Here is an 18,459-nt window from a genome sequence, read left to right as displayed (position 1 = left end):
ATGGTGATCACAAACCTCTCTGGCTCTCCATTTTAACTCTCCCCATAATGGCTTCCTGTCCATCAAATGCGCCATGTGCATCTCTGCTCCAGAACCTTGCAGAACCTCGCATGCAGGAGAAGTATGTCAGGAGGAAGTGCAGCTGTATTCAGTTGCTGCCTTCCGTCTTGTGGATGAAAACTGCTATTTATTTTTCTTTTAACAAATGCCGTTAAGAAGAACGAATGTTCTGGAGGTTGTTTTCCCCCCATGTCATGAGAACAGGGCAGCAGCTGAGTCACTTCTCTGGAATGGACGTTAATGTCATTTGGTTTCCTCTCACCCAGGACCCCGGGTTTCATGTCTGGACAAATGAGCCATCCATTATCTTTCCACCAGACTGAAAAAAGATCAATTTCTCGTGGTTTGTTGTTCTTTTTTAATTGCGGATGTGTGTTCAGTGTCTGTCCAAATACTCACTGCAAACCAGGGAGTCTTAGGAAGGAAGTCCAGGACGTCCAGATAGCTGCTCGCAGTGTCAGACATGGTGGAGCGCCCAGCCCGTGGTTAACTGGGGAGAAAACAGTAACCCCAGCGTGGGCGAGCCCTCAGCTCACACACCACCCGTGGCTGCCACACGGTGCCATCGAGGGCTCTGCCTGGCCAGTGGCTCCAGAGCTGTCATCAGTGCACCAGTGTTGTTGTGGACAATATCTTGGCAAAAATTCTTAGTGGGATGATTTCCAAAATATTAGATACTTTTAAAGTTGTAAATAAGGAAGCCGATTTTTGATCTGGCTTTTACTGTCTGCATTTAATCTTCCTAATATCAGGCTTCAAGGGCAATGCAGAATATGAAAATCAATGGACTAGAATGCTAGCTGCTTGGCCACTGACTAGTCAGGCCATGGAGGGTTTGTAGTGTCGTGTTCAAAGTTAAGCCTAGTTTTTCTCTAAGAGTTGTTACCAAGCTTATAATTTCATGTGTCAAATACATTTAGGTGCCTTAAAGGTGTTGTAACATCCTGAGGGGTCCTCCAGCTCTAAACAAATATAATTGCAGTCATGAGTAGGCCACTATAATCTCTCCATTCTGGGACAGCCCCGACGGTTGAGTAACACGATGCTCCCCTCACTGTCTGATTTTTAGACTATCGCCACTGGTGCTGTTGTCTCAGCCACCTGCCTAAGACCGTCCCATTCATAAGTTACCACCTGGCATTTGTTCATTGTTTCCCCTACCTTTCTCTGTCTTCCTAATGTCTTCCCCAACAACAAATGAGAAGCCCCTTTCATTTTGTTCACAAACCAAATGGCCACTAGTTCTGCCCTTTTCTCCTCCCACCGCTCCCCAGCACTCCTGAGCTCTCCTCTGCTCTTGGGGATGCCCTCCAGGAGGGGTCTGTCTCCTGGGACAGGGCCCGTGGCTCTGCCATGTCACGGTCCAGCTCCTCACTGAGGTTCGCACACCGAGGCATACCTACCCATCTTCTCAGCCACGATGGCCTCTGCTCCCTGGATTAACTTGTTCTTCCAAGGTGTGCACCTGATTTTTCAAAAACTTCCCTGGATCCGCAAGCTTATTCTCGCAAAATTCCAGCTAAAGGCTTTGCGTCAGGAAATGTTTATCCACTCAGTCTTTTTACCATGCAAAAACCTCCACAGCTTTTTAGAAAAACCTTCCTAATACAGCCTTTCCTCAACAACGAATGTGTCAAGGGAAGCCAGGGAAAAGGTAGGTTATGAGATACCCCTGTGTTTCCCCAGAGTGTTTTAACAGTGTGTTGGCCTGCAGCCCCGGGGCCTCTCCGCATACCTTTTGACCAGAGTTGCTAAAAAGTAACAGAATCAATCTACTCGTTTGAGTTTCACCTTCTCTTTCTGCCTCGGTCACTTTCTAGCAGGGAGGGAGATTAATGAGCCGTGAAATGGCCAAAATTGAGCAGTGGTGGGTTACAGCAGAGAAGCAGCATTCTTAAATGTCTCTGCAAGACTGTGGGTGGCTTGGGTTTGTATGATTTCCATGAGCCCCAGGCATATATCATTCATTTTTGCAGACAATTTCTCCATCTGCCTTTGGCTTAATTACAGATTCAGGAATATCAGTAGAAAAGATATACTCAGAGTCTAAAGTCATCTTTGTTCCTCAAGGGAAGTTCCTATATGTAGTAATGATGCCCTGTGGAGCAGTTTGGAAAAGCTGGGTATGAATTCCTCTGTTACAGAGCAGCCGAGTGACCCAGACCTCTCTGAGCCTCAGTTTACTCACCCGTAAAATGGATTTAATAACAATACCCACCTCACAGAAGTTTTGCAAGGATTAAATAGGTGAACTGTTGACAAGTGCTCTGAACAATAAATGCTCTGAAATCTAGAAATGTTAGCTGCTGTCACAACGTAGTCCCATGCAGGAATCGGATCTGATAACTGGAAACCGCCTCTACCGTAGGTCTGGGTCTAACAGGTCCACCAATACACGCATTTAGGACACTTTCCCTTAAGCAAGTCAAAAGGAAGGGCATTAATTATAAGATGCATTAATTATTGAATTAGTTCAACCACCCTGTAAAAAGAAAAATGAAATTTGAATTGCTCTTTGAATATCATTGGAATTCTGCAGTCAAAATTTTCATCAGAATTTTCCCCATGGGCGGTTAGCTCCCCATGACAAATGAGGGACCTGCCTCTGTCCCACGGAGATGAGTCCTGTAACCCAGCACAATGTCAGCATCTTTGACAGTGCTGCCCCTTGCAAATCTGCGCCTCGAGTAGGGTGGGTGGGTCTCTGGCTCCTGAATCGCACGACGGAGTGCCACCTAGTGTTGGTCACTAGGACTGCACGCTATTCCTCTCACCCAGGAGTATAAAGGGTACTAAGAAGGTGTCTTTTGTTGGTGTAAAGTTAAAATTTGATTTTCAAACAGAGATATTCAGTAAGCATGGAAAATATTCATTTTATAGCTTTTGCACAGTCCCACGCTTGCACGCTCACTCCTTTCTCTGCAACCTGTGAGGGAACCTCCCCTGGATTAAGTATGTTTGGCTTCTCACAGACAGTTGTCCCTGAAACCCTTGGTTCAAACATTACCAGAGCTAAACCTCCTGGGGGTGGGAGAGGGGAGTCCTCGCATTCCAGAATCCTTGCCTCACCTTCTAGACCTTGGTTCCGGCAGACAATGCCTTGTGTATCTAATCAGACGCTGAGCGCAGGTTCAGTGGGACCAGCCCTCCTTTCCACCAGCCTGCAGCCTCCCTCTTTATGGCTCCATGCCTTGGCCTGGCGGACATTCTCTGCGATAATGTGGACAGATAAGGCCAGATCATCGGGCAGAACCAACAGTCAGCAGTTCCGCTGGGCTGCGGGGGAGAGGGGAAGAGTTGAGGCTGTGGAGGAGAGGTTTCCTGACTCAGGAAGGTGACTTAGGGCATTGAAGAGGGACAGACAAGGATAGGACAGGCCTCCGCAGTGTCACCCACTGACAGTGTGCTTCAAAAATCAGGGAGCCGTTATAATGGCCAGGAAAATGACCTAAAAACAGGAAATGCCGTGTGGGAAGGATATGATTTTGGAGTCAGGCAGAGTGGGGTAAATAGCAGTGCCTTAATTCATTCACTCAATGGACTCATGGAGCGTGTTCTGTATGTCAGAGGCTGAGAGGAACAGTGGGGACAGGAGTGTAAATGAGGAGGGGTCCCTACTTCCAAGTGGCCCTGCATGAAACGTAGGGACAGCGCCATTCAGTGTGATATGACAGGAGCAAGCAGGGAGCAGTTAATCTGTTGTGGGGTCAGGAAACTGTCCCCAGAAGGTACACTGAGTCACATCCTTAATGCTCCTGGGGTCCGAGACCTCCCCAGGTGATGCATTGGCAGCAGCCAAGGCCAGGGCTGGGACAGGGACACTCCTAGAGTGATGGCCTGGGGGTTCTGTTAAACTGTGACCTGATCTAGAGGCAGGGGGGTTGCTAGGAGGGGGCTTTACTGCTACTGAGCCCCCCGACCCCTCTCAGCACCCCAGGTGCTCTCTGAGGCCCAAATCTGAAATTGGATGAAGGCTTTGCGAAAGTCCTAGGTTAGCAGTGGTGAAGAGCAGAGACGAATGTGCAAAGTGATATTGCATTGGTCTCATTTTAAGTGGCTGTTATTTCCTATAGACTTTTGCCAGGGAGTGAGGCTCATGTGTGCGTGTGTTAGGAAGACAGAGGCTGTTCTTGTATCATAATGTATGAGAAGGGAATATTCTTTTACGCAAAATAAAATGAATCCATACTCTAGGTGAGAACTTGGGAGCTGAGTTTCTCTTTAGTTTCTGTACGGAAGGAAATACTTTTTCATTGTCGGGTCTGGATATCTGGTCCGTGCCGGCTCCCCTTCCTCTCAGGCCTCTTCCCATAACGAGACTCACACCGTGGGGTTGTTTGTCTTTGTGGAGAATCACACTCCCACCGGCTCTGAGCGAAATGCACAGTCCTCTGAGCAAACACGCGTGGTGTGAGGTGTGCACGGTACCGGCAGGGAGGCCGGGGCGTGTGTCCTCATCAAAAAAGGATGGTGCAGAGCTGGGGACGGTGACGTTACCCATGGAAACGTCGGACTCTGAGCTGGACCTAGGATCAACAGAAATGCAGAAATCTGTGTGAACACAAAGGAATGAGATTCAAACCACAGTGCTTCCCCACTGCACACCTATCGCTGAGAGAATGGCTAAGAGAACAAAGCTGAGGACCTCAGGTTCCTCAGCACAAGGATGTGGGACTCTTGTGCATTGCCGGCCCGGGTAAGAACGGTCCAGCCAGTCTGCAGAACAGTCCTGCAGTTTTTTAAATAAGCTGAACAGTTGCCATGTGACCCAGTAATCCCATTCCTGGATGTTTACAAAAACACATGCGTCAACACAAACAACCATAACATGAATGTTTACAGTAGCTCAGTTCACATTCGCCCAACACTGGAAACAATGTGAATGGATAAACAGATCGGGGTAGTGGAATCCAATAAATAACTACTCAGCAAGACACAGGAGCGAACTGTTGGTACACAACAGGCCGGGTGAATCTCAGATGCATCGTGCCAAGGGAGAGAAGCCAGATGCAAGACTCCATACTGTGGAGTTGCATCTCTGCGGCAGTCTGGAAAAGGCAGACTGTGAGGATGGGGAAATGTCAGGGATTCACAGAGCTTTAGGGCAAGGGGGTTTTTGACTACAGAGAGGATGCTCGGGGGCTTTGGGGGTGATGATCCGCTGTGTCTTGGTTACAGTGGTGATTACACAACTCTGCATTTGTCGAAACACACAGCATGACACACCAAAAAAAGTGAATTTTATTGTATGTAAATTTAAAAATAAAATCTTTTTTTAAAGGAGTAACAAAACTAAATTAAAATAACAGATAAGGAGGGGAGGGAGGAGGAGGAAAGTGATAGTAATCAGGCGTTTTCTAGTGACAGAGAATTTGGAGCTCTATTTAAAGCATGTCTTATTCAGGAACATTTCAAATAAAGATAACAGGGAGGAAAAAAAAGCAGTGTATCACAGCCAGAGCGGAACCCACCCTTGCTTGGAACCTGTTTTCTTAGTTGGCCAATGGGTGGGTTGTTTGTTTTTTCATAGCGGAACCAGCTCAATATAATGCTGACTTCAAGAATATTTTCCTTTCACATGACTGCTGTTTAGTCTAAATGCAAAATAGATATAACTTTGGTGCTGTCTCTGGTCCATGCCAGAGATACTGGAATGTCACTCTCAGAGACTGGCAGCCCATGTGATGTTAATAATCCCGCCAGAGAGGCCGCCATAGTAGCGTTTCCTCCCGCTGCCCTCTGTAGGCAGACCTCAGGGGGTCGTGGCAGCCCACTACCTGCAGAGCGCCCCAGGGGGCGATGACAGAGTACAGAACTGTGGGAACACACGGTCTCTGCTCTGAGTCATGTCACGCTCTTGGGCATGAAGATGACCTAAGAATACCAGTAAAATACTGGCACGAAGAGTTGGCACATGGAAATTAACAGTTGAGGCCATAAATAATAGCTGAACTGTTTTAATTACCAGTGGTTTCATGATTCTGTTACTTCAGTAGTTGCCTCCTACTCTAATTGTCCCTCTCTGATCACATAAGTGGAGGCAGGAGTCACCTGAACCGTTAACTCATGACGATATCCAGGCTGTGTGGTGATGGTGCCTAGTTCGTCCTTATTGCGTCACATGTTGTCAGGCACTAGATTAGAACATTTCCTACCCATTTGAGGCCCAATGGCCAGCGCGCTCGCCCCTCCAGGGCCAGCCTCAGCCCCAGCCTGCGCTCCTAAGGCTGACCTCAGCCACACTCAGACTCCACAGCTTCGCAGAGGACAGGGAGGCTTAGGAAATCAAGTGAGTCTGTGAGGCAGGAATTCACAGCCAGGCAGATGAAATGTATTTATTGCTAAAAGCACAGAGGTAATAGAAAGCTTTCCCAGAAAATCAACTTTTCCAACATGTGCCAGGCAAAAATCACATCCAGACTGTAAAAAATCTGGGCTAAAAGCCATTGAGTGTGATGCCCATGTACCACCTATTTTTAAAACAAAGAGCAGAGAGGTTTTCAGACTCACTGGTCGTATGAGTGAGGAATAGGAGACTGCCCATTTTTTTCTCTGCTTTAAAATTCGAATCCACCCAAGTCAAGTCATTTCAGGTGAAACTGTGTAATAGCGTCTCTAAAATGTGCATCTATCCCAGTCAAATCTTTTCAGAGAAAACTACATAATAGCATCTTAGAATGACAGCGGCAGCCTCTGGTTTTTGGTTTTTTGTGGAGATCAAGCGTAGTGGAAACCGGTGACCCCAGGCTTCTCCGTCACTCCTGAATCTAATCTGGGCCTGACCCACTTTCAGTTCTGCCCTGTGGGCTGCAGCCTGGGCCGTTCCCTTTGCTGTCAGCATCGTGCTCACACAGCCCAGCTTCCAGACAAGGAAAACCAGGTCTTGGTTTCTTCAGATTATTCATTGCCCTGGCAGACATCTTTAAAAAGCATTTGGCTAAATGCTGTCTTCAAATGTCATTTTAGAAATGTACACTCTTCTTCCTTTTCTAAATATTCTCTTATGAAGTCACCGGTAGGAATACGTGGAGACGACGTGATCTGACGTGATCTTTTCCATAGCCCAGCGTGCCTATGAAATCCAGGGCTTGTCTTCCTCATCTCGGCATCACCCAACCCCCCTTTTATTTGTTTGCTTTTCGGTGAAATATATTGAGGCATAATTTGCATACAATTCAATGAATATTGACAAATGTTTACAGCCATGTACCAACCACCAAAATCCTGATACAAGGCAGCTCTGTTCCCCAGAAGTTCCCTGGGACTCCTCTGCGGTCAGTCCCCGCACCCCTCTTCTGGCCCCCGCTGCTGATCTGTTCTGTGTCCTTAGTGTTGCCTTTTCTAGAAAGTCATATAAACAGGATCAGACAGGGTGAAGCCTTTGGTGTCTGGCTTCTTTCACTTAGCGGAATGCCTCACTGTTGCCCATGTCGGATACTTTGTTCCTTTCTATCGCTGGCTAGTACTCCACTGTATGGACGGACTTCAGTCTGTCCACTCCTCAGCTGGTGAGCACCCGAGCTGTGCCCAGCTTTTAGCTAAATTAAGAAAACCACTGTGAACATTCTCATACAAATCTCAGGGTAGACACATAGGTTTTCCTTTCTCCTAGGTACGTCCCCACCACTAGGATTGCTAGGTCCTGGAGTGGGTGGATGTTGAACTTTTTAAGAAACTGACAAACTGCCAGTGACCGTAGCCCTTTGCTTTCCTGCCGGCAGCAAATGGGATGCCAGTCGCCCTGCATCCTCGCCAGCACCGGCATGGCCAGCTGCTCCTGGGGGTATTAGCCATTTCAGTGGGTTGCAGTTATGTCTCTCTGCGGATTTAATTTGCTTGTCCCAGATGACCAGTGACGTTCAGCATCTTGTGTGTATTTTCCATCTGTATATCTTCTTGGGTGAAGTGTTTGTTCAAATCTTTAGCCATTTTTTTTTTTTTCATTTGGCTTGTTCATTTCCTTACTATTGAGTTTGGGGTGTTCTTTATCTAGTCTAGATAGAAGTCATTTATCAGATATGTGTTCTGCAAATATGTCTCCCAGTCTGTGGCCTGCCTTTTTACTTTTAACAGTATATTTTGACAATCAAACTTTTTCATCTTGCCAACTTTTTTCTTACGGCTTGTGATCTTTGTGTCTTATCTAAGAAATCTTTGCCTAATCCAAAAATCACAAAGATTTCCCCCTGTTTTCTTCTAGAAGTTTTATAGCTTTAGCTCTTACATTTACGTCCATTTTGAGTAAATGCCTGTATATGGAGCAACATAAAGGTGAAGGTTTATTTTTTACAGATGGATATAATTTACTTTATATTGACCCTAGTACCACAACCTGTGTCAAAACATTTTGGAGAGCAGAAATTCTGAGAGTCCATATAATTCAACCTCCTATAACTGGAATCCTTAACACAGAATAGTGCCCATGGGTGGGACTAATGTTCTGTTATGTATTAAATAAGAAGGTCTAGGTAGAAGATGTCAGATTTAACATCAGCTCTGACTTTGTGGCATGGAACAGGCTACTGATAGTTATATGTGTAACATACTGCACAAATACTAACCTTCACATTATTGTTACCTTGGAATGTGCTGCTAATTCACTCTGCCAGAGTGATCTAGAAATTGCTCACAAGTGCTAACTGATCATCCTTAAGAACAATAAATATTTTTAATTTTGCCTTTTGGGACTTTTACACGTTTTCAAATGTGTGGCCAAGAGCTCATAGAAATTATCTGGAACTTAGGTTGGAATTCCCCAAGGATCACCAAGAGCTGCCTCCTTTGGCCATGAACGTCTGGAACACTCTTCGGAAGGGAGGGAGGGTCCGCCCTGGGGAACTGGGAGGATACGGGTGTCTGGTGGGCGCCAGTGCCCATAAAAGGTGAGACAGGAAGACTCAGCTTAGGCAGAAGGGATTTCCTACTATTCAGATGTTGGCCAGTAAGTCATGAAAGGCTCATTCTTATTCTACCAGGAAAGTACTGTACTGTAGATTAAAAATCCTGATGTGCAGTGAAGCAGGTTTTATCCTTAGAAACATTTTTTTGTCGTTCCCTGATAAATGAAACTCTTTTTACTCCCTTCCCCGAGGAATATTTTCAGGTTAATAAGCTATGAATGGAAACAGGCATCGCCTCAGGGTTGGATGAACGTGAGCCGAAATTCCTTGAGGCGCTGATTAATCATCAATCTTTCTACATTTGTTTGAAAGTCTGAAGCTGTAACTATTCCACAGGTGCCCATATCTGATTGTATTTCGCCCCTTTTCTCAGAAGTGAAATTCCCCGATTCAGGAAAGCTTAGTGTCAGGGCTGGATAAGTGCGTTTTCGCCACAGTTGTGGTATTCGAGCAATGTGGACTCAAGTCTGGACTCATTCTAGCTGCCTTTTCAGACTACAGCTTCCAAAACAGACCTCTGGTGTCCCACGCAGACGCCAGCAGTGATTTCAAAGAGGGAAAGGCAATGTGTGTGCAACCTTCCATCTCATCGATGATCAGAATGTATTCTGTCCTGTAGATGTCACTGAAGCATAAGACCAAGAACATTTTAATTAGAAATAATATTTAACCAACACAAATACTCCGTTTTCCTCTGCCTGACTCAGTAAGCCGGACCTTCCTTCTGATCTCCACACCTCATGCTTAAAAGATGTTTCCTCTTAACATATACCTACCTCCTCCCTTGAGAACACCAGGAAGGGAGTTAGGGTGTTATTGCACAGCGATTCTCGCACTGGAATGTACAGAGGAATCTTCTCCTGGGGACCAGGTTAAATGCAGATTCAGGTATTCTTGGGCTGCCAGGCCTGAGACTCTGCATTCCTAACAAGCTCCCAGGTGATGCTGGTGCAGACCTCACTGTGGGTATCGAGAGCACAGTGAGTCTGCCATCTCCCCAGAGCTGTGTGTGTGCAGCAGCCCCTCATGCTGGTCCTCCCTGGGCCCCAGTATTCTCTCCTCCCCACGGAGTTCATGTCATTTCACCCAGTTGCCTTGGAGACAAAATGAGATAAACCATTTTTAACATTTGTAACAGCACTTTGTCCCAAAAGATACACAATCAAATGATACTCTTCATGATCCTGTTTCCTAGGAAGTACATCTGTACCAATTGCATCGTGTGTTGTGGGAGTCTGGGGGCAGGGGCACAGGATACTTGGTCTTACAGCTCCTTCCCACAATGTCTGCTGGCTTGTGAGAAATATTTTGTGCAAACACTTTTATCAAGGCTATTGGAGGAATTTCAGGTGCTTTCAAAATTTAGAAGTTTTTGAGATTTATGCGAAGACATTTACTTTTTCTGGGGTAATTTTTATGTTGAAGGTCACTTATTACAAAAGGAAAGGAAAAGGATGGACGTTGATGATGATGATGATGATGATTAGCACAAAGGAAAACCCTACCTGATCCTCCCAGCTGCCCTTTATAGACGGATATACAGACTTCCCTGACAGGCAGGATATCCTCGGGAAACCTCCAGCCCTGGTGACCAAAGCTGCATTATTGGCGGCCTCCTTGGGCCTTGACGTAAACGTGCATGCAGCTAGCAAGGCAGGGTTTATATTTGGCCAAGAGCGAGGGCTCCATCCTGGAGGACCAGGGCTACCTCACATGGTCCCCAGACTCCTGGCGCTTCCTCAGCACGAAAGCCAGATTGAATCTTGGGGAGTGTTCCATCCCATCAAAAGCTCAGGATGCAGTGTTCGTCTTGACACCCGCTAGGATGGCTTTGGCCAAAAAATAATGCAAAATCACGAGCACTGGCCAAAATGTGGAGGAATTGGAACCCTCCTGCATTGCTGCTGGGAATGTGACATGGTACGGCCACTGTGGAATACAGTTTGCCAATACCTAAAAAATTAAGCGTAGAATTGCCATAGGATCCAGCAATTCCATTCCTGGGAATACACCCAAAATAATTCAAAACAGGGACTCATGCGTATATCGTACATGCATCCTCATAGCGGCACTATTCACGGTAGCCAAAAGGTGGGAACGCCCTAGAAGGGATGAATGAACAAATCGTGGTCTGTCCCCACAAGGGAATGTTACTCAGCCATAAAAGTGAACGAGGTATGGTACACGCTGCAGTGTGGATGAACCTCAAAAACATGTTAAGTGAAAGGAGCCAGACACACAAAGTCACATATCCTATGATTCCATTTATGTAAGTATCCAGAACAGGGAACTCCATAGAGACAGAAGCTGGGAGAACGGGGAGTGATTGCTTAATGGGTACGGGATTTCCTTTTGGGGTGATAAAAACGTTTTGGAACTAGCAAGACATGGTGGTTGCACAACACTGTGAATGTACTAAAGCCATTGAATTGTACATTTTTAAATGGTTGGTTTTATGTGAACTTCACCTCAATAAAAAGAAAATGTGACATCATGCTTCAGAAAAGGAAAGGCTAGAGTTTTATTCCAAAAGTCAGACTTCCCATCCAGGAAATAAAGGTTAGAAAGAAGTTTACTGACAATGGAAGGAAAATTAGTACATGATGGGGTTAGTCACTTTCCCCCATCAAAGGGAATTGAGCAAAGGTTAATGAATGCAAGACAAGAATGTGGCTTTTCATCATCAAGACACACATATTCCATTTTTGGTTAGCAGTACATGTTCCCTTTTAGTTGGCTCTATAAAATAATCCCACTGGATAGACATGTAGTTTATGGACAATAAAAATGACAGTACCATTGAGGAACATTTTATCCCCCTAAAGATGTTCAATGTAAACACTAACAAACTGCAAGGCTCAACGTGGTTAGGGGAATTTGAGGCTTTATGGCATGGTATGTTATCATAAGATGGTTATATTCTAGCATAGCCACAAACAAAGCAAAAATGAGCACAACTGGGAAAGATCCATAAAAATCAGAATCAAAGCATGTTTTGTTCCCAAACTCCCAACAACTGTAGCGCGATAAAACCACTGAGCATTAGAGATAGAATGAGCCTGGGGTATCACGTGTCCAAGGTCTGGGCCATCTATCCACCACCACAGTTCTCCTCCACTGGGAAGAAACACAGTGGCCATAAACTCGCTTTTATAATGTTCTCAAAGAGAGTAGAGATTCATGGGCTTCGCCGCTACTTACGATGATCGAGATCAGGCTACCCCAGTTGAGTATTTGCTGATGGAGGCAGTGACTGAACTCTTCTGGAAAACTTGGATAGTGAAGAACTCACTGTCCCTAACACTCAGACTTTGGCCCAGATGCAGCCTGAAGGGAGCTTTCCTCGCTTGGTTTGAGGGGACAGGGGTCCCAAGCTTTGGGCTAAGTTGTATTAATCACATCCGCCAACCACAACCTTAACCTGTGTGGATATCTTTCACGTCAAAGAATCAGCTTCACTGCTTCCCCCAGCACCTGGCTTCTAACAGGCTTCTAACACGTCAGGGGACTGGCACGTAGGCATGGTAATGAAATTCGGAAGTGAGAGCTCCCCACGCCCCTCCACGCCGCTTCCCCCAGCACCTGGCTTCTAACAGGCTTCTAACACGTCAGGGGACTGGCACGTAGGCATGGTAATGAAATTCGGAAGTGAGAGCTCCCCACGCCCCTCCACGCCGCTGCCTCTGTGAGGTTACACTGCACCTCAGCTGTGTGGCACGCTGCGGACGGCATTATAAACATCTGTAAAGGCACACGCTTCTCAGCTGGGCAGTTTCTATGGGAAAGGTTACCTGTAGGCAATGGAGCAAGAGACCAGAAAAATGGCTCAGGTCGCTCCGGATCTCAGGGCAAGCTGGGAATTTGAAACGTCAAAGCAAATGGCGCTTGGTGGGTAAAGGCTCTGTATGCATAAACAGACTCATTTACCTAGAGAGGGATCAAGACGTGCATTTTTTCATTTGGGCCAACCTGTGAACGATTAGAGTATAACTGTAATATTATACAAGAATTGGTTCCGTTGGGGCACAGAAATCCTCCACCCCTCCTTTGTTCATTTTTTAAAATGTTTCATTGTAGTAAATTTATTTTAAATGTGTCTTTATCTTAAAAATTATTTTTATTTTTTAAATTTTTTATTATGATTAAAGCATATGTGACAAAATTTAGCATGTTAACCATTTGTAAGTGTCCAGTTAGGTGACCTTAAATCCATTCACCCTGTTGTACAGCCATCACCACCAGCAGTGCCCAGAGCTTTCTTATCTCCCCAGCCTGAAACTCCGTCTCCCCATTTCCCCCTCCCCAGCCCCTGGAAGCCTCAATTCTGCCTCTGCCCCTGTGGAGTTGACTATTCTATGTACCTTGTATAAGTGGAACCACACAATACCTGTCCTCCTGTGACTGGCTTCTTTCACTTGCCGTGATGTCCACAAGTTTCCTCCATGTAGCAGGTGTCAGGACTTCCTTCCTCTTCGTGGCTGAATAACATTTCATCGTGTGGTTGTGCCACGTTTTGTTCATGTGCTTATCCACTGGCAGACATTTGGGTTGTTTCCACCCTTTGGCTACCTTGCATAATGCTGCTATGCACATGGGGGTGCAAATATCTGCTTGAATCCCTGCTTGCAGTTCTTTGGGGTGTAGCCCCAGAAGTGGAATTGCTGGGTACTATGGCAGCTCCCTTTCTTAATTTTCTGAGGTGCCATCGTGCTGTTTCCGCAGCGGCTGCACCGTTTTACATCCCCACCATCCAAGCACAAGGGTTCTGATTTCTCCACATCCTCGCCAACGCTTTTAATTTGGGGTTTTTAAAAATATAACAGTAGCCATTCTAGTGAGTGTGGACATACATTTCATATATCTCAGAATCCCTTTGCTTTTTTTCTGTGTGTGGACAAAAGGAGAGGTTACCTAATCACTTAAACATCTGGGGGTCATTTCGATGTCTGCATGCAGTATATATTTCCATACCTACTGTATGCATTATATTGAGAAAAACAGATAAAATTGTAGAAATTTGTTTGGAACTTTTGTTTGTACTGAAAAGACTTAAAAAGAAACGCAACCCAATATTAGCATTCCACAATAACATCACTAATAATGTAGGATAATTTTTTTCACACTTAATATTTTTTCCTCTGCAACTCTATGGTTTCTTTCTTTAGCAAGAAATTGCTATCTCTAATAGCTATCATGGCAGTAGATGGTAGTGTGTTTACTGTGATGTTCTCTGAAGATTATAGCTCTTTGAGAATGAAGCATGTAGTTTCAAAAGTAACTGTAACTGAAAATGAGTATTTATTGTTATTAATTGTGGAAGTTGACCCTGTGTTGTTCCCACAGGGTCAGCCTGGGCCAGTGGGCCCCCAGGGCTACACCGGGCCACCAGGGTTGCAAGGATTTCCAGGACTGCAGGGCCGCAAGGGTGACAAAGGTGAAAGAGGAGCTCCTGGAATAACGGGACCAAAAGGAGACGTGGTAGGGATCGCTGTGATATTCCTCTGGCTCCGTGCAGGGTGGCGGGTGTTTGGCCTTCATTAAGTTTCTTTGCTTTCTTCACAGGGAGCAAGAGGCGTTTCTGGATTCCCTGGTGCTGACGGAATTCCCGTAAGTTTTTTGGCAGATGAGAATTTTAAAGCATTGCGTGCATTCTAAGCAATACATTAATGACTTAAAGAAACATTTTGAAGGCGACCTCCTTCGTTGTTTATAACATCAAGCGTGTGGGGACTATTATATGTGCATAAATGTTCCCCCTGGAATCCAGTCAAACGTTGAACAAATTGTTTCTCTCATAAACATGCTTATAGACTTGGCTTAGGCATTGAGGCTACTTTGCTAAAACTGGACATTGTTTTGTAATAAAAAGCTCGAGTGTCATTCAGATATGCTCTGTAAAAAGCCAGTCTTGACATTTCGTTTGAACTACAGAATGACCTGAATATAAAGTAGTCCCACCAAGAACAGGGACAGAATGAAGCCCCGCTGAGCATTTGTGCAGCTTCTCAAATTCCTTATAGTAACCACACGCAAAATGAGAAAAAGCAAAGGCATGGTTTGCTCATGAGAAAAATCTCAAAATGCAATAAAATGTGTTTTTATAACCTAGTTTACTTTACTTCTTGTGGCATAAAAAAAATAAACAAAACAGCCTGACTCACAGCCTTCTTCACAGGGATCCATGAGCAGATTTCCCAGGGTTGGCTTCCTGGCCAGACTGACCTGGGGATGAATGTGTTTATCGCACGTTCTGACCCGTCCCGCATCCGGCTACCACTGGCATTCTAAGACATCTGCTTCATAAACCTCACACATATACACAGATGTCTGTGCCCTTATCCTGCTTGGACATCTTCTCCAGCCCCGTGTACGCGCGCACACACGCGAGGGGAAACAGGCTCCGTTCCCAGGCTGCATAAGCAGGGCTGCGGCCTCGCAGGCTGAGACACAGGGGCGGGTGGAGAGAAGGCACAGAGAACTCAGGCATTTTCCGCAGAGCTTTAGCTCCGTGTTCCAGGAGACCTTTGTAGCAGTAGAAGGAAGCGGCGACAGCAAAAGAAAGGCAGTCATGTTCACCAAGACACAAGACGAGACCTACACGGCCCGTGATCCTGAGTGTCACTGAAGGGTGGGCTCGGACAGATACTCAGGAGCACCACGCAGCTCTGAACAAGCAAAGAAATAACTTGACATCAGTCAGAATCTTGAGGAATGGGCAGAGTTGAAGAATCTGCATATTTCAAAGGTTGAACAAATTATAAACGTATTTCCCTACTAATGGCCTAAAACTAAATTGCCTATTTTTAAAGTACTTTTTTTTAACTCTTTAGACTGTCCATTAGTTTTGCCTTTAGGAAGCTGAAATCTGAGTTACAATGGAGTGATGTTATGGAGAAAAAATTGTAAATTGCCTGAACCATATTTTTGTTCATTTTCCACTTTATGTTCATTAACTATCAGAAGCAAATATCTCACAAATTACAAAGAAAGTAATTATATGGGGCAGTGATTGTGGTGAGCAGAGAAGGATCCTTTTCTGCAGAATCTTGGTGCGGCTCAAACACAGTCTCTTTAACCACAGAACTCCAGCACTACAAATTAAGTTAACCTAAATATCACCTGTTGTAACTAATCAGTTAATGAATGCAGAGCTTGAGAGACCTGGGTCATCTTAGCTGTGATGTGCAGTAAAATCTTAGAGTTGTATCATAGAGAAAGGTATCTAATTCGATGTTGAGCAATGAGATGGACATTTAGCTCAATGTAATTGAAATTTTTCTCTGAAGCACAAAGTAAGATCAGATTGACATGCAATTTCAAGTGACTTACATCAGTTCTAAGTGAGGAAGAAAGACCAACTGCAGGCACGTAACCCAGGAGAAGAATGAAGAACTCAGTGGGACATTTTGAGCAAAGGAATCATAGCATACTAAAGACCTTGAGCAGAACATGCAGAGAAATGTTTTCTCAAGCTGAATTTGAAGGACCAACTTGAAAAGACCCCTGTGTCTTCATTTTGAAGGCCGTCAGAGAGCTGGCTCTGTTAACAGATTGAGAAGTTGTGCATGCAATAGGGATTTCTCAGACAACCAGATGGTTTCAAAAGTCCATCCTATCTCTTGTCTGACGGCACCACTTCAAAGCAATGACTTTGAACATCCAAAGTAAAGAGATTTGAAAATAAAAGAAAAATTCTACTTTCTCATTGTATTTCTTATTATCATCCAGGTTATGGGGTCCTGTATGTATGATTTGTTTATTTATCTTGACATTTTCTTAATTCCTCAAAGCAAATCTAATAGACATCTTAATGGCCTAAAAATCACTCTGTAAAGTATGTTTTATGATCAAGAAAACCAAAGTTTAAAAGAAATTGCATAATAATAAGGCCTATATCTAACTGTCTATTGTTGAAGGAAATAGCAAAATAGGCTATGGTCATGTTGTGCATACATTATAGATTCTTAGCCCAGCTCCTCTGTGTGTCCTGGAGCCAGATTAATGTAGCAAAGGTGTCCCCAGACTTAGCCTGACCCTCCCTAGTTTTTCAGCAGACATTTGATCTTTTTGCCTCCACCCGCTCCCAGACATCTTAGAGCACGTGACACGCTTTATACTCCTGTTTAAAATCTAAGAAGTAGTGTTTCCCAAGAAAGTAAGATAAGAGGAAATCACTTATTTTAAACATGGCTAAGCCATTGATAAAATCCCGTTGTCGGTATGAATACCTTCTTTGTTTAGAATGTGGGTCTGTCAAACTCATCATCTAAAATTCAGTTGAGGACAACTGATAAAGATATCCCTGTCCTCTCTGAGAAGGAGCTGGTCGCTTCTAGAATCTTTACAAATCTACCCTCACTTGTTCCTACTAAGAGGCAGTAACCCAATGGAGCAAGGCGGAGGAGATCCCAAGACAGTTACTTCTTACCAAAGCCCATGTGAAACAGAACTTGACCTTGAAAGCCGCTCCCTGTTTAGAACTATCCCTATGCCTTCACTTATTTCATCTTTCATTCATTCATTTGTCCATTTTTGAGTTGCCTTTTCCTTGGATTCATGCCAGGGACACTGCTTATGAGAACATTTAAAACTGGTTCCTCACCAGCTGCGTGGAAACGAGACACCTGTGGGCGGGAAGGTGCACTTACTGCTCTCTTTCCCAGGGACATCCAGGGCAAGGAGGCCCCAGAGGAAGGCCCGGCTATGACGGCTGCAACGGAACCACGGGTGACGCAGGCCCACAGGGACCCTACGGCTCTGACGGGTTCCCTGGCCCTCCCGTGAGTACCCCTGCGGCACGCGGTTCAGTTAGTGCTGGCACCCTGAGTGGCAGGTGCTTGCAAGTGCGGATGTATAAAAGATGCCATCTCCTGAGCTCCGTTTCTTGGGGCTTAGCCCAGAAGGTGCAGCGTGGGGCCCTGTCAAGAAATTGTCCTAGAGACACTTTCTGAGAAATGAGAGTTGCCTCCTGCTTGCTCAGCGGAGAGGCAGATGGACACCCGCTAAGCCTTTATGGGAGAATCCTCCCCATCATAGCCAGGTTGGAAGCATAGCTCCCTGCTCACGCTTTCTTGCAGCTCTCAAGGCATGACTTTCCTGGACTTAAGGATCTTCATCTTCTGTGCTAATTGTTTAAACGTTAGATAGAAAACAATTGGCTTGGGTGAGGTTGTTCACTCCTGTGGTCTCCAAGCACCAGTTCGCTTTCTCCCACACTCCCATTCAAATAACAGCCAGCAGTCATGGAATAGTAAACCTTAATTGTAAAAAACCTAGAATTAAAAAGCAGAGACCTTGACAAAATCCTCTGCTAGTCATCATCTTTGTCAGATTATAAAACCCTTTGTGCCATGAAGCACAGTTACACTCTCCAGCATGTACAATGCGGGGGGTTGTTTTTTAATGGAAGAATTTTCAGATAATAACCCATTTTATGGTCTAGTTTATTTTTTAGGATGTTTGCAGGGAATCCTGAAATTTTTTTCAGTAGTTTGTTGCT

General features: G+C 45.1%; 1 protein-coding gene across 1 annotated transcript in view; it reads left to right on the top strand.

The window, feature by feature from the left end:
• Positions 1–18,459, top strand: part of COL4A2 (collagen type IV alpha 2 chain) — a 179,407-nt gene that overhangs the window by 88,768 nt on the left and 72,180 nt on the right. Inside the window, exons 5-7 of the mRNA XM_069467579.1 lie at positions 14,304–14,438; positions 14,523–14,567; positions 17,624–17,740. Of these exons, the coding sequence (XP_069323680.1) occupies positions 14,304–14,438; positions 14,523–14,567; positions 17,624–17,740 (297 nt within the window). The remainder of the gene's footprint in view (positions 1–14,303; positions 14,439–14,522; positions 14,568–17,623; positions 17,741–18,459) is intronic.

This window comes from Eulemur rufifrons, chromosome 4 (genome assembly GCF_041146395.1).
Source record: "Eulemur rufifrons isolate Redbay chromosome 4, OSU_ERuf_1, whole genome shotgun sequence".
Lineage (NCBI taxonomy): Eukaryota > Metazoa > Chordata > Mammalia > Primates > Lemuridae > Eulemur > Eulemur rufifrons.
Note: the sequence above shows the minus strand (reverse complement) of the source record. Positions and strands in the feature narration are given on the sequence as shown.